Here is a 17,140-nt window from a genome sequence, read left to right as displayed (position 1 = left end):
TGAAATCAAATGGTGATTGCTAACAATGAAATTTGGGCTCATAAAATCAAGGATATTATTCAGAACTGCGAGGTAAATTAGTCTCATTCATTCTGATGGGGCTAGACTCTATGGCTGTGTGTGCCTTCTTTAATTAACATGCTGAAAAGATGTTCTGATTGGGATTATTAATGAATGCAGTGAAAATTTTTGCTGCTTGTAAGGCTTCTGCCACAGACGGCTTACAGAACTCCCACCCCCCTTTTTCTTTTTCCACAGATTCCTTCCACGGCCTGACAGATGGAGTATTCATCTTTGAAGCTGTTTCCACAGAAGATAGCAAAACCATGCAGGGCTATGATGCTATTGTTGTCGAACAATGGACAGTCCTGGAAGTAAGTGTGGGATTGGCAGTGCAGCTTCTTTTGTTTGGACAATGATTGTTTTATCCGCTTGCTGGGTCTGACCGTGTCTACTGTAGCTTTCCTCTGAAAGGCAGTTTGACCTGGGTAGACCCTGCAAGGCCCCATTCATCCTTTCGTGCCCTCCGGTTAGGGAGCACGGGCCCTGCTTTCCCTTTCTGTAAGAAAAACACTGTGTGTGTGCTGGATCGTTGGGTGGAAGGAGATTCTTCTTTCATTCATTTGCATATAACTGAAAATTCTAAGTGACATGAGTGAGGCCAGCACAGAGTTTGTGGCTACAGTAATAAGAGCTGGCATTATTATTGGAGTTAGACCCTATGGCTCCCTCTGCCAAGTATCCTTAGAAGAAATTTGGGCACACACACTCACTTAACCTTTGCAGTAAGCCTAGGAGGCAAGTACATGACTGCCCCCATTTTACAGATGAAGAAACTGAGGCACAGAGGGGTTAGGTCCCTGGCCCAAGGCTACACAGTAAATGCTGAAGGATGTCTTTGAGAAATGTTGACCCGTGAAGCCACCAAACTGCTGTGGGCAGAGGAATTCCTCCAGTCACGTTCCCCTGGGACATTGGAAAAGCTGATTTATTTCTGAGATTCGCTGGTATATACTTTGAGGGCATTTCTCTAAGTATAGAAGGATAGGCTTTTCAGACTAGTCTCTTGTCCACCCAGCATCTTGGATGTAAAGGGAGAAGCCCTTGGAACATAGAGGACTGATTTCTGAACTAATTTCTTGAGTAGGCCCTGGAAGAATACAGGGTTGGCATCGCCCTGAGGAGGCTTGCCAAACCGGGCCCTCTGTGCCAAAGTAAGACAGATGTGGGTGCAGCTCTTTGTGAGGAGTGTGGGGTGCCAGGACCCACCAGCCAGAGGGTGCTTGCCATGCCCTTGTGCCCTCTGGAACTGCCGCCTGATGGCAGGCAACTCCCTCACCTGGTTGCTGGATGGCAGCAGGTCCCCCAAGGGCACCGTTACACATTCTTGAAGCGGGAGCAGTTCTGAGCAGGCGTGAGACCAGCCGCGGAGCTGTCGGGGGCATGCCTGCATCTGAGCCATGATGTGCAGTCACTGCTTGCAAGGATGAAAGCCACAGAGGACAAAGGAAAACTGTAGTAATCCATCAGAAACAGGAATTCCAAAAATACAGCATCCAGGACCAGTGAGGTCAGGGGCCAGGGGTCCTTAAGGAAAGTAAGGAATCCGGTGATGACCTGGTTTGCCCTCAGGCACCGCCACTTCCTCCTGCCTGACTTTGGTCTCAGTGGCCTCCACACCCTTAACTGGAAATGGGTTGCAAAGGAGGTGAGGCTCAGTCTAGCATGGAGAGTCCAACAAGGGCAGGTCACGTCCCTTTCGGGACCCTGAGCTCCCTGAATTTAAGATGGGGCCGTGCCATTCATCCAGTCCACCGCATGTGGTTGGATGAAATACGACATCATAGCGGTAGCAATCTTAAGCAACCTTAAGAGGATCTTAAGGAGCCCATTAAAACAGGCCACATGCTTCAACACTCCGTAACTCTGTTTGCTCTGTAACACTTGGCTGTAACAGCAAGTCACACATGGCCGCACCAAAAACAGGTGCATGTGTGCAAGTGATTGGCAGGCCATGGGAGGGGTGTAACATCTCTTGCCGTCTGCACATTCACATGACTGCTAAGGGAGGGCATTGTGGTTTCCTCAAGAAAGGTGACTCGATGGCAATGATCCAGAACCTCACCACGTGGTCCCAGGACCAGCAGCATTGGCCTCACCTGGGAAGTTGCTATAAATGCAGATTCTCGGACCCCACCCCGGACAGACTGAATTAGAAACTCTGGGGATGGGGCCCAGCAATCCGTTTTCACCAGCCCTGCAGGGGATTCTGATCCACAGCTTCAAGAACCAGTGTCTAAAATGACAATGTAGATGCCACTCTCACCAGCTGTCTCGGTTGTGTGCTGTTGGACGAGAGTAGTGATGGGAAAAGTACCTCAACGGCTTGTCTCTCTTCAGCCTTCCAAACGGTGCCCTTGATGGGTAACCAGAGTGAGTGCATCCTATATCTAAAATGTTTGTGGGGGCATCTGGGTGGCTCAGTGGTCAAGCGTCTGCCCTCAGCTCAGGTCATGATCCCAGGGTCCTGGGATCGAGCCCCGCATCGGGCTCTCTGCTCGCGGGGAGCCTGCTTCTCCCTCTCCCACTTTTTTTAAAAGATTTTATTTATTTATTGACAGAGAGAGACACAACAAGAGAGGGAACACAAGCAGGGGGAGTGGGAGAGGGAGAAGCAGGCTCCCCGCCAAGCAGAGAGCCTGATGCGGGGCTTGATCCCAGGACTCTGGGATCATGACCTGAGCCGAGGGCAGACGCTTAAAGACTGAGCCACCCAGGCGCCCCAAATAAATAAAACCTTTAAAAAAAAATGTTTGTGGGAGGAAGATAAGGTTGCAGACTAAAATCAGGACACGATTATCTTTTTAATTCGAAGAGGTCAATTTCATGGCTTAAGAGCCTCGATCAGGAAAGATTAACATTTATTCCGAAAGTTTTCCTGGGTTTTCAGATTGGTTTCCGTTAGGTTTATTTGTTAATTTTCTTTCTTTCTCAGATGTTTGAACTTTATTTCTTGTGAGCTCTTATTTTTGTGCATTAATCTAGTTGGTGATACTAGTTTTGGGTCATGTTGTCATTGTCCCTTGTTCCCTTCTCCCCTCCCCCCCCACTCACACACGGACACACACACACACACACACACACACACACACTCTGTCTCTCTCTCTCCAGGAATGCTGTGGCTTTTCTCCTGGGATCCTTGGAAGTGACATAGGGTTTTAAGACCAGTGATGGGCCCAGTGTTGTGCACCAGCCTGCAAAGCCCCTTCTGTGCATCTCTTCCCACCTCCATATTCAGGGACAGATTCTACCACACTGGTAGCTCAAAGTTGGCCACAGTGGAAGTACTGCACCATGAAAATTGGCTAACCCCAGAAATCAGGGATTGTTATTTTTTTCCCTCGGAGAGCCCGTTGTAAGCATTTAGCAGCACATCACTGGATAGGCCTTTATTCCATCACACGTCAACTTGATAGGCAGGTGTGGCTGGCGTCCAGCTAGGCAGAAACACATTTTCTTAATTTTCCTGTTGGTGACAAGTGGATTAATGGTTTTGATGTAGGTGTTCGCCAGTTTTCCCTGCATAACTCTTCAGACTTGCTCTTTTCTCTGGTGCCTTTCAAGCATTCCCAGATTTCCCACAGTAGAAACAGAGCCTTGTCCATTTTAACAGCGTCAGCCTCTGGGAAGGGGGCTCTCTCCTGGAGAATTTACCCCTCGGCATATGGGTTTCTCTTCCCATATGGAAAGACTTAGGGTTAGCTCATAGGTCACCTCCTCCAGGAAGCCTTTCAGACTCCTTCAGAGTTAAAGACTCTTCCTCTGTGTTTCCATAATTCTCTGTGCATAAGAGTGATCCTATTATGATCACTGTGATTTCTTTATCCACGTGCCTTCCTTCACTTTGAGTTTCTTGGCCTGGGGTTGTTCATCTTTGTTCTCTAAGGCTTCCAGTAAATGCTTCCTGAATTGGGTGGAACCCTTTTGGTTCAGCATGAGGTACACATGCATTTCTCAGAATTGAGCGTCAATCACTTGAGACCTTTTAAACACACAGATACCCAGTTCTCCCCACCGAGTTTCCTTTTCAAGCCCACTTTGAGAATCCCCGCCTTAGCAGAACCACCTGTATACAAGTGTGTCCCAGCACGCCCAGCCATGTCCAGCCCAGAGCAGATTTGCCCACAGCTCAGCTCTTTGAAGAGGCTCTGTCAGACCACCCCCTAGTCCCTCCACCGACGGCCCCTCTTCTGCATTCCCCCCCAGGTGTGTGGCTGTTTGTCCGACAACCCTACCTTCCACCCTTGAGACCCAACTGCTTCCTCTCTTCTCCACCCTTTTGGCCTCTGGGAAAGGTCTTTCCTGTTCAAGCCCTGGGCAGGTCCCTCTTGGCTCGTGGCTGACCCTGCCTTTCTGGCAACCTCTGTCCTCCCAGGCCAGCGCATAAACTCCTGGGCTCTGGCCACAAAACATTTCTGACCAGCTTTTTCTCTTTTCTCACAGTTGGGACTGGCCTGTTGCTCCTGCGCATATTCATAGCCTCAGCCGTGTGTAGGGATGGGCCATCCTCATTCAGCCACAGCTTCCTGGCTTCCCTGTCCACACATGCGCACACGCGCGTGCTTTCACAAGAAAGCCCACCTAGCTCTTCACAGCTCTGCAGACGCTGCAGTATGTTGGATAGAGAATGTAGATTTTAGAGTCTGGGCCTCGGAATGCATCCTGGCTCTCTTATTGCCAGCCGAGTGACTGAGTGTATGAGAGTCAATCACCCCCTCCTTTGTTTTTTCCATCTTTCAGTTGTATGAGTGGGGACACTGCTAACCTCTCAAAGTTGAGGATTAAAAAATAATAATATATTAAAAAAGTTGTGAGTGTACTACTTGGCATATAGTAAGTAAATAGTACTTTCTTTGATTGGTCACCTGGTGTCATCAACTAGAAAGATCCTTTCCCTGTTGCCTTGACCTTGTTCTGAAAGCACAGCATAGGTGGGGCTAGGGTAAGTGTGGAGCCAAAGGCGCTGTGTTTTTCTCAGTTGGAAACCTGTGACCTAAATTAAAGGCAGTCGTGAGTAGTATAAAAGTCCACCCATAGAACATTTGTAATGGGTATTCTGTTTACCTTCTTTGAGCTTACAATCTAGAGGGTGAGCCGAAAGGGTCCTTCTTTGAAAGGAAAAGGGAAACCATGTAGATGAGTAGGTTAAGAGTCAGAGCCGGAAGGACCGAGGCAGGGACCCTTTTCTTCATTCTGAGGCTGCATACCCTCAACCTGGCAGCCCATCACTGCTGTGGACACCTTCAGGTGCCCCTTGAGGCCAACTTCATCCCAGTTCATCAGTGTTTCTTGTGAAATTTGCTGCCAGAACTGACCACAAGATAACAGGAAAAGCACTTTTAGCTGAGCAGTTGGTACGGTGGTTGGAGAGTTAATTGAAAAAGTCAATTAAAAAGAACCAAAGAAAATCACATTCATATTTTGCACATTTTATTTTAATGTAAAATATATAACTATGCATACATTTGCCAATCTTTTAGAGTCTGAGGTCTGCTGATTGGAATTCCACTTCATCTTTCTTGTATAAACCACACCCAAAGTGTTGCTATCACCAGTGTCCTGGGTCAGTTTCTTGAAAGTCTAGGAAAGGGACCACACTGCAGAATCCTTGTTTTCATGATTTTTTTCTTAGTCTTTATCAGCCCCCACCACTTTTAATTCAGCCACACTTGTTATTTTTAAGCAACTGCACTTCGTCAAGTCTCTTCAAAGTGTTCTACTTAGGTTTCCTAGAAACAACTTCTTTCACCCTCACCATCAGTTTAAATAATTTAAATGAAGGCACGTAATTATGATAATGGGTCTCACTGACCTACACAGGTCTGGGGACACATGGGACTCAGCCTGATTGTGGTCAGTTGCCGGGCTCGGGGTGCTTGAGCATCCTGGAAAGCAGCCTGCCACCCGTGAGCCCGTGGTCCCCCAACAACTGGACCTGGGCTTCTGCTAGTCCAGCGGGAGGATGGAGCGGCTATGGGGGCAGCTATGACAGATTGCATCATGTAAGGTGGCACAGAGTCAGCTCTCCCCATCCACTCCCTGTGTATTCAATCTGTTGTTGAACTGACTCCCAGTTCATCTCATCCTATTAATTTCTGCCCATTTTTCCAGCCTGTGGAGACATTTGTGATCATGGTTATATCATCCTGCATTTTTGGAGGATCATCTCAGCTTTGGCTTCTCTGAAGTTTTTGTATGTAGAATGGCGCCTTTCCAGTCCAATGTCAAACACACTAGATGGAGGACACAGTCCTTTGGCATGTTGGGGGCATCTCTCCTCTAGTCTCTAACATGACGCCAAACCTCTTTGCAGAGGTTTCAGATGGCTCTATTTTTCCACCTAACCTGTCACCCTTACCCCTGAGAGAATCATGGGAGGTTCAGTGAGATGCATTTCTGTAACTGACATCCACTGTAGGGCATGCCTCCACGCCACCTGTCTCCTAACCCTGTCCCACAACACACAGGTCCCACTTGTTCTCCACAAACTTCTATATTCTGTAGGTTGCTGGGATCCACCTTTTGTTTCTAGATGCTCCCAACCATCTCTTGAACAATCCACACAGGATTTACCAGGGAATAACATCAATTTTTATGGTATCTAGAGTCCACCACCTTCTGCTGTGACAAGGGAGCCAATATTTATTCTTATTAAACCATCTGGCATTCTTTTCATTGCCACTGTTTCTCTAGAATAATCATTTTGGTTCTGAGATCATAGCCTTGAGTGCCAAGACAGCAGTTCTGGGTCTTTTTCCTGTGATTCAGAAGATTTTCCCATGAATGATCACTGCTGTGAATGACCAGGACTGAAGACACAACCTTCCCCACTCCCCCCTACCCCACCCTCCCCAACCCCTGCCCACCGCCAGGACATCATTCCACCCCTTTTCCAACCCAGAGCAAATCACAGCACAGAGGAGGCCCGTGAGGTGCTCAGGGCAATCTTGAGTCTGTTCTAGCAGGTCTGCACACTTTCACTTGGATCTGATTCCTTGTGTCCCACCTCAGTTTTGATAGGGACACATCAGTACACTATTATGACTGAGCACGTTTTCCTTAAAATGTCATGCACCTGCACTTGATGAATTTTAAGTTCATCGTTCAAAAATTTGAGGTTTGCTTTGGAGAGCAGGTTGCTAACCTCTATTAAAAATGTGAAATGCCCACTCCTACCCATGACTCAGCAAGCCCGTGCCTCACATCCATCTCTTCTAGAGAAACACGGGCCTTTGTTCACAAGAAGCCGTGCACAAGGACATTATCTCAGCATGATTAGGGTCATGGAAAAAGGGAAACAATGTGCATATCCATCACTAAGGGAATGATTAAATAAAGGATGATACATCCTTATTATGGATGCAGTCATTCCGTATAAACTGACAGGAAGGGACTCCAAGAAATGTTAAGTGAAAAGACAAGTTTCAGAATGAGGCTGTGACGGTTAATTTTATGTGTCACCCTGGCTAGGCTGTGGTGTCCAGTTGTTTGATCAAGCACCAGTTTGATGTTGCAGCAGAGGGAGTTTTTAGATATGATTATGTAAATTCAAATGAGCAGACTTTGAGTAAAGCAGATTGCTAATCCTTCATCATGGGGGTGGGCCTCATCCAATCAGTTGAGGACCTGCCCCACAGACTTTGGACTTGCTAGCCCCTACAGTCACATGAGCCAATTCCTCAAAAAAACTTAATCCCTCCCTCCCCCCACTCTAATAGGTATACAGGTCTCCCCCACTATCAGAAACCAAAGCACTCCTAGGACACCTTTTGTAAGCCTGATGTAAAGCAAGGAAGTAATTACCATTCATTTATATGGAAAAATTTTTGAGCAATCCCAGACCCACAAAATAACCTCTGTTAGGCTTTTCTGATACCTTAGGACACAGGTGCTCACAGACACAGGTCAAAGCTAGGGCGGCTTGATGCGAAGGGGCTGTGCGGTTCCTGAGGAAGGAAGGAGCTTGGCACTGCTCAGGATGCGCGGTGCCCCTGCCGCTGGACGCTAGTTTCGCATTTTGCCTTTTTTCACAAAAGCAAAAATCCTCATCAGAGTTTTTTTTTTTTTTCCAGTTAGCAAAAACAGGTCCTAATGCCGGTCTTCTGTAAAAGCGAAGTGGCGAGGGCGCCTGGGTGGCTCAGTTGGTTGGGCGACTGCCTTCGGCTCAGGTCATGATCCTGGAGTCCCGGGATCGAGTCCCGCATCGGGCTCCCCGCTCGGCGGGGAGTCTGCTTCTCCCTCTGACCCTCCACCTCTCATGTGCTCTCTCTCTCTCTCATTCTCTCTCTCAAATAAATAAATAAAATCTAAAAAAAAAAAAAAAGCAAAGTGGCGAAACGTGAACTTTTGGAAAAGCGGGGGGAGGGAGGGTGAACCTGTATCAGTGTCCCTCTCTGTCTCTGTCCGTCTCAATCTCTCATACGTCCTACTGGTTCTGCTTCTCAGGACAGCCCTCACTAGTGCAGATACAAACAGTGCGGTGCCCTTAATGGGGGAAACGCTTCACAGAACAGTATGACCCATTTGCTGTGGGTACCTGTAAATGCAGGAAGAACCCTTGGAAGGGCACCCGTCAACCCCACAGCAGTGGTTCTGTGGCACTTGGAACGGAAGAGTGGGAGGCAGCTTTATCTATTAACGTTTTCATTTTTCTATAGAGAAATATTCATTTTACTCGGGTAATTAAAAGTTACATTTTAAGAGATACCTGTTTATGTCTCACCACATCCTTTCTTCTCTTCGGCTTTAGATATATTTGTTTTCTCCTTGTAGACAAGGAAGTAAAGCGAGGGTTGAATAATTCCACTTTCTCTTATCTTCAACACTTTGTACAGCTTCCTGCTTTCAACAGGGTTTTGAAAGGTGTGTGTCTGCGTCAATGTGTGTGCAGTCACGTCCACCCAGTCTCGTTCTGGGCTTAACCTTCATCCTCTATTGGGTTGTCTCACTTTTGTCACCATCCCTGGAGGGTCACATACCTCCCTTCTGTCCTTGAAAATCCACACTCGTCAATCTGCACAGCCTCGTTGATTTCCTTAGGTGCCTGCAACTTTTATCTTAGAGTGACTCAGCTTCCCTTCAGGTGTTCCTCGCCACCGGGCCATACGGAACTTTCTGACATCCCTTTCATTGTCCTAGGAAAGGGTCTCTGGTGCTCCTTGGCTATTAGGAACTTGACGGAGGACAGCTTAGTTTGTATGATCTTTGTTCCCCCACGTAAGTCACTCGTCTTCCCCAAATGATGGAGATCGTATTTGAAACCAGCGAGCCCTAAAAGCCATTATCAGGTCATGGAGTCCTGACTTCTGATCTGAGTCTTGGGCCGTTTGCTGGGTTAGTGGAGCCCTGGATGGCTGTCTGTCCCTCGTTCTTCTTTTTCAGGTAGAACTTTCCCTCTGCCTCCTTCTGAGCAGCAGCAGCTTGACGTGGGGGCCGTGAAATGCCATGTGGATTGTGGCAGTGGCAGCAGGAGATACATGGTGGGCTTTGGGATGAAAACCAGCCCTCCAGCTTCCCCATGGGATGGCTGGCACTTGGTGGAAGATTATGCAGGAGTAAAAAAATTGAAGCACTTGGGTGGCTCAGTCGTTAAGCGTCTGCCTTCAGCTCAGGTCATGATCCCAGGGTCCTGGGATCGAGCCCCGCATCGGGCTCCCTGCTCAGCGTGGAGTCTGCTTCTCCCTCTCCCTCTGCTGCTCCCTCTGCTCATACTCACTCGTTCATGCACTTGCTCTCTCTCAAATAAATAAAATCTTTTTTAAAAAATTGAGGTGAAGAGGTTTAGTGCATACAAAACAGAGAACTCCCAGGGAATTAGGAAACCCCAGAGGGTCAGAGAGAGGGATCTGCTCTTTGCTGACTTGGGACAAGAACGCAAAGGGGTGGTTGCTGAGGCTCCTACCTTCAAGGAGCATCCAGGTGGACAGAAGACTTCCTGCAGAGTAGCAAAGCATTCAGTGCTGGATGGTACCCTGATGACCAGAGTGCCCTGGGAAAGTAGAGACTGACCAAGGTCTGCTGGACACAGTGGGCTCCCTCGGGGTATGGATGAGCCAAGGGCGTTGGAAGAGGGGCTTCCTGGAAGAGGGAAGTGGCAAGAGAAGAGGCAGACCGGAAGGGAAAGCATATCTGTTCATTTTTTTCCCTCCAAATTAGAACATTAGTGGCTAATGTCAGTGTTTTTCTAGATCTTTGGATCCCTTTTTGTCAACATGCTTTCACTTCCAGCAGCCAGCGCCTATGTGCCTTTGCTGACACCCGGGGCTGCTGGAGTCTGCTTTGTGCTCAGGCAAGGCAAGCCCGAAGTGCCTGGGTGTTTAGACGCCCCTGGGGTAGTCCTTGTCTGTGACTGAGGAGGGGTTGATACATGAAAGTCCAGCTCCCTCGCCTTAGGTTGGACACCTCTGAGTATAGCTTACCCCTCAGAGCTTCCCGTGGGGTGAGGCTAAGCTACTGTTCAGGGGATATTGCATAAACCTGTGTCCTTGCTTGGCTTCAGCCTTTTGTCCGCCTCCCCCCACCCCCTCAGCGCCTTATAATAAACTACTTGCACGTAAATCCTCCTCCCAGGGTTTGTTTCTGGGGAAACTGGCCTAAGATAGAATATGTCTGTTTAAAAAATTCTATGCGATAGTGTGAACTGTGTTGCAAATTGAGATAAAAAAATTATTGTGGGTTTTATAATAATTTTAAACAAAACTCTCAATAGTCCCAAAGTGTATATATTAAAAAAGTGAATCTTCCTCCCCCCTCTGGCCCTCCATTCCCTAGTTGCCCTCTGGGAGCTCCTCCCGGAGACAAACCGAGATGGGTGACACACACAGACATATGTTAGGAAGGCTGAACGGTGCCCTCCAAATGTACCAGCTTCTAAGTCCTGGAACCTGTAAACATTACCTTATTTGGAAAGAGGATATTTGCAGATGTGATTGAAGTTAAGGATCTTGAGATGGGGCGATTATCCTGGGTTGTGTGGATGGGTCCTAAACACAATCACACATAGCCTTCTAAGAGGGAAGCAGAGGGAGATTTTATGCACATGGAGAAGACTTGAAGGCAGAGTAGAGAGAGATTTGGAAATGCTGGCCTTGAAGACTGGAGTGATGTGGCTACAAGCCAAGGAAGGCAGGCAGCCACCAGAAGCTGAAGAAGTCAGAAATGGGTTTTCCCCTAGAGCCTCCCGAGGGAGCCTGGCCCTGCAACACCTTGATTCTGGCACAGTTGTACTGACTTCGGACTTCTGGCCTCCAGACTATGAGGATGAATTTCTATTGATGTAAGCCACCACGTTTATGGGCTGTGTAGCAGCCCTGGGAAACCAGTATGACATGCTTGGACGTAACAGCAAGGGAACCCTGGGGCGTGTACTTGACAGCATGTCTGCTTGGGAAGAGAGTCTGCAGAGAACTCGGTGGGCCAGGCAAGAGCCTGGATTTGCAGTGGGTTGAAGGGGGCTATGGTGGGGATCTCATCAGATAGCCGTGAGTCCAGCCAGTTGGCCCTGAAGTGGCATGTTGTTGGGAGAGATGGACTGGAATGGGGAGAAGGTAGACACTTGGGGGAGAGGTCCCAAGGTCAGAGAATAAGGGTGGTGGTCATGGTATTGGTCAGGATGCTTTCCATGTCAGCACCAGAACATCCAACTAGAAATGGCTTAAACAGTATGGATTTTTCTTCTCATCTCACCGAGCAGGAAGTCTGGAGGGAGGTGAGGTGGTTGCAGAATCAGCTTTTTTAATGGCTTAAGGACATCAGGGAGGACACAGGTGCTGTCACCTTTCTGCATTCTGGTCCTCAGCTTGCCCGCCAGGTCTCTCTTTGGGACGCTAGGCCCAAGGTGGCTGCAGCAGCTCCAAGCATCTCATATGAACATAATTGACAGCTGAGAAGAACAGGGCATTTCCTGCCATGTGCCCTTTTTTTATTAGCAAGTAAAACTATTCCCAGAAACTCTCAAGCAGAGTTTGCTTGGGTCCCCTTGGCAGGCCTTGGGTCACAGACCCACATCATTGTCAAGGAGATGATTAGCTGGAGCTAGAGGGGGTGTCACCTAGGAAGGGGGCCGGGGCTAACAAGTGGTTATTTTGGCAGCGAGCAGTGTTTGCCACTGGGTGGGACTAGAAAGACAAGGGATGCTCATAGAAGTATTTTAAAGAAAACTGGACTTGCGGACAGCTTGGAGAGCGGGAGGGTGAAAAGGAAGAATTTGCTGTTTTTCTTCCATAAAGTCGATGGTCTTGTTCTCTCTGACACCCATATTTCACTTCCTGTACAAAATTTAGTTATGCAAGTTAAGTTAGACCTTTTAAAACATTTATAAATAAATGTTGAGTTCCTACTATGTGTCAGCCGCTGTGAAAACATGATGAATGAAGGGAATTTAGGCAGGAAGGATTGATGTCTTTCACTAGAGTGTAGGAATACAGTCATTAAAAATGAATTCCCACCCCCTGGCCTTTGCACGCCCATAAATAATTTCTCTTCATTGTCACGCGTCCTGAGGGTGGTGAAAGATGCTAAGTCACCAGGCCCCTTGTGGAGCTGGTGGGAAGGGAAGGGCAAGTGTATGTACGTTCTGGTGAAGACCACAGGGCAGTGTGAATTTAGAGCTTTGCTGCAGAAAGATTTTTTGCTGATGAAAGAAGTCAGCACATTTCCAGAATCTTGTAACAAATGCATTTAAAAAAAAAAAAGTATGCTTTAAAACCTTCATTGTGTGCCACAGAATGACAAGAAGGAGGCACCCTTCAATGTGATATGATAGGCTTGATCTCTAGATTTTCCTGGGTGTTTGACATGGTGGAAGCTAATTCTGTGAGGGTGTTAAACACATGCGTACACAATTATTATCTTACTGTTTCTTTGCGTCAGAATCCAGGTGGGCTCAACTGCTTACTCAGCAGAGGGTCTCACAAGGCTGAAACTGGGTATTGGCAGGTCTGTGTTCCTTACGGGGGGCTCTGGGGCTAGTATCTACTCCTAAGCTCATTCAGATTGTTGGCCAAATTCGGTTCTTTGCGGCTGTAGGACTAATGTCTTTGTTTCCTTGTTGGCTGCCAGCCAAGGGCTGGTCTTTGCTCCTAGGGACTGCCTCATTCCTTCTCATGCTTTCCGTGTAGCCCTGTATAAGAACTTTTTAGATGCATAGACAGTCTGCAAGCTGCAGATGAGGAAGGGGAGATGGTTCTCCAAGAACTTAGGGTATTAACTCAGTGAGTATAGAGGGTTGGAGGGTGTTCTTGTAGTTAAGTGATCCTTCATTGCCACTTCTTGGAATTTGTCCTTTTTGAAATTCACTTGGCCAAGAATTTTAATAAAACTAAATAAAAAGTAAGGGCCTGAGGATGGAGCATGACTGGTTGAGAGGCTATACTCAGCAAAGATGTGTTTTAATTGGAGGGAGGTCTTTGCTCCTAGGCGCTGTGATGCCATCTTGTGCATTGGCCTCTTTTGCAGCTTTTTCAATGGCTTGTGTAGAGATTTAGAAGGTAGTGGGCCTGTGGAGAAAGACCCAAAACTGGTAAGCTACAGGGTATACCAGGTGGCCATGAGGATCTAAAGAACATGGATGCTCTTGGGCTCTCAAAAACATTCCAGTTGGGCATGGGAGGAAGAGGATGAAGGGTGCGTTTGACAGTGGGGAGTGGGGAAGATTCTGGACAACCCACCCACCCCAGTGTCAACAAGAACTGCTTTTTTTGAACCTCTGTTTTTACATATTGAGTTTCTAATTTAGATTACAGTTGGTGTTTGTGGAAAGCGCCCCACTACTTAAAAAAAAAAAAGGAAAAGGAAAAAAAACAAGAAACCTTGAAAATTTACTTACCTAATCCAGCTTCTGGCTTGAGTAGGTTTCCCTGACTTCTTAATTACCTTCTAATCTCATTATTTCTTAATTTATCAATGTTGGATCAAGACCAGCCCAATAAAATGTAATGAGGGTACATTTAAGTATCCAAAAAAAAAAAAAAAATCAGTTGCATTTAAGTTCAAAAAAATCAGTAATATAGAAGGGAGAATACCTGATTTGATAACAATTCTAATGAAAAGGAATGTTTTTGAAAGATTTTATTTATTTGACCGAGAGAGAGCACAAGCAGGGGGAGCAGCAGGCAGAGGGAGAAGGAGAAGCTGGCTCTCCACTGAGCGGGGTGCCCATGGGGCCTGATCCCAGGACCTTGGGATCATGACCTGAGCCAAAGGCAGCCACTTAACCGACTGAGCCACCCAGGCGCCCGTGGCCCATTGCTTTTAAGTTAGGGGCCTCTTTGAGGCAGAATTCTTAACATCCTCTTCAGCTGAGGTAGATGGGGTTGTCTCTTTGCTTACATCACTTGGAAAATTAGATTAAGAAGGCTCAGGAGGTAGTCTAATGTGGCCAAGAGGTCTGTTCCTTTTATAAAAGTGATGCATGGATAGTTCCTCAAAATGTCAATAGTTAATAGTTGTCATGTGACCCAGCAATTCCACTCCTAGATAAATATCCAAGAAAAATGAAAACATATGTCTAAACAAAAGCCTATACACGAGTCTTCATAGCATCATTATTCATAATATCCAAAAGGTGGAGACAATCCGGATTTCCAGCAAGTGCTGAATAAATAAGCACAATGTGATCTACCCATATAATGGAATGTTGTTTGACAATAAAAACAAACAAAGTACTGATACATGCTACAGCATAGATGAACCTTGGAAACATTATGCTAAAGTGAAAAAAAACAGACACAAAAGGCCGCATAATGTATGATTCCATTTACATGAACTGTCCAGATTAGGCAAATCCATAGAAACAGAAAGTAGATTGGTGGCTGCCTCGAGGTGGGAAGGAGAGGAACTGCTAATGGATACAAGAAATTTGGGGGAGTGATGAAAATGTTCCAGATTTAGACTGTGGTGATGGTTGCACCATTCGGGGAATATATTAAAAACCACTGAATTGAAGACTAAGTGGGTGACTATTTAGATATTTCAATTATATTTCAATAAAGGTTTTTTAAAAAGTGGTGCTTGTCATTAAAGACAGTTTAGAAAATGCAAATAAGGAAAAGAAGGCAAAAACCCTACTCTCATCATCACTGAGAAAAGAGCCACATAACAATGTAACATCTTGGTATATTTTCTTCTAGTATATATTCTGTCTAATATTTGCATATTTGGGATCATATTGTTCACACTGTTTCTACTTCATCAATTTAAATGGCTGTAAAGTATTTCAGGATATGAACAATCATATTTTAATTTACTTAATTAGTTTTCTATTGGTAGATTTTAGGGGGTTTCCATTTTCTTGTGCTTGTAAACCAAGAACATTTTTTTAAGATAGGGAGCGAGAGAAGAGCAAAGGGGGAAGGAGAGAGAGAGAATCCTAAGCAGGCTCCACGCCCAGCATGGCGCCTGATGTGGGACTCGATCTCACAACCCTGAGATCATGACCTGAGCCAAAATCAGGAGTTGGACATTCAACCGACTGAGCCACCCAGGTGCCGCAACCATGAATATTCTTTAGCTTTTATCATTATACTTCATATCCCTTTTTGATTTAAAGGTCCATACTTTTTTTAAGCTGGCTAATTTTTATTTTTATCTCACTGAAACAAATTTTACTTTGGATTTTACCTTGAAAATTCTTGCTAGTGTTCAGAAGGGGGTATTGGGCAAGAAGGTAAAGGTCAAGGTTCATCACAAAAGTATTGCCCTACTTCAAACTTGTTTGGGCCACAAGACTCTGTAGAGCCACCTTCCTGTATGAGGACAAATAACTTTGAAAGAAGCAGGTAGACTTGTCTCTATTAAATTGTAGTCGGTGGTTTTGTTTTCTAGTCTATATCAGTTTTTGCTGTGTAGCAAACCATTCTAACCTTCGTAGCTTCAAATAGCTATTTATTTAGCTCAGGATTCTTTGGGTCAGCTGAGGAATTCTACTCTGGAGCAGCTTCGCTGATCTCCCCTGGGCTGTCTCATGCCTCAGCTGATGGCTGGGTGGTCCAGGGTGGCCTTGCTCTCATGTCCGCTGGTTGGCTGGCTATTGACTGTGGCAACGGGGTCTTGCCTATCTTCATGCCCAGGAGGTTAGCTGGGCTTCTTCACACAATTCCAGTCACAGCGTCCCCAAGAGCCCCAGTGGGCTAGCTTATTTCATGCCTTGGTTTGCCTCACATCTGTTAATATCCCATTGGCCGAAGAAAGTCACAAAACCAAGCTCAGATTCAAGAGCTGGGGAAATAGACGCTATCTTGCGGTAGACAGTCTGCAACATGCGGCAGTGGTACAGATGCAGGGAATGGATGCACTGGTGTGTGGCCAGTTAATAATTTACCAGATAATCTTTGCCAAAACATCCAGTGCCCTTAATGATTGGTGACCAGCATGTAACTCTGTGGGTTTAATTTTCATACAAGAATATATTTCCAGCTTCCACATACAGAATACCCAGGAGAATGGTATCACACCCTTCTGGCAGATTAACTGACATTTTTTAATGGTAAACTCATGTCTCATCAATGTTGAATGTGATTTACAGCAGTTTTTGTAAGACTTTGAGAATATAGGACAGCAACAGCAAAACCTACCCCAAAAATGAGGCGTCAGGTACATTGATTCATTTACTCAGCAACTAGAGTACTTACTTGTGCCAGACACTTCCCTAGATGCTTGGGACTCATCAGTGATGAGATAAATAAAATCCTTGCCTTTGTGGAGATTGTGTTCCTGTGAAGGGAAGGGCAATAAATAGGTAAACAGATCTGTGCCAAGTAGTGATCAATAAGATGAAGTGATAGGGCAGGGGACAGTGGGTGATAGGGGGATTTTTTTTAGAGGACACCAAGTAGAGTTGGCCAGTCTCTCTGAGATCATTTTCATTTTTTCGACTTTGCTTTGCTCTTCATAGCTCGTCCTTTGGTGAGTCGCTGTGCAGATGCTGATGGGAACCCAAGAGTGCTGTTACAGGCCCTGGTGGATTTACCTCTAGGTTGTAGTGGAGCAGGGAGCCAGAGAGAAGGGAAGGACTCATGGGCTGGGGGTACTGGACAGTCAGGGATCTGACATGTCCTGAAGGCTGGATAGTTTTCTTGGATGC

At 46.3% G+C, this 17,140-nt stretch overlaps 1 protein-coding gene across 1 annotated transcript in view; it reads left to right on the top strand.

Moving 5' to 3' along the window:
- RFTN1 (raftlin, lipid raft linker 1) overlaps positions 1 to 17,140 on the top strand; it is a 195,116-nt gene that overhangs the window by 156,918 nt on the left and 21,058 nt on the right. Inside the window, exon 7 of the mRNA XM_045903855.3 lies at positions 259 to 374. Within this exon, the coding sequence (XP_045759811.1) occupies positions 259 to 374 (116 nt within the window). The remainder of the gene's footprint in view (positions 1 to 258; positions 375 to 17,140) is intronic.

The sequence above is a fragment of the Mirounga angustirostris genome, unplaced genomic scaffold, assembly GCF_029215605.1.
Source record: "Mirounga angustirostris isolate CCGP_5_RB_7025 unplaced genomic scaffold, mMirAng1.0.hap1 SCAF_1, whole genome shotgun sequence".
Lineage (NCBI taxonomy): Eukaryota > Metazoa > Chordata > Mammalia > Carnivora > Phocidae > Mirounga > Mirounga angustirostris.
Note: the sequence above shows the minus strand (reverse complement) of the source record. Positions and strands in the feature narration are given on the sequence as shown.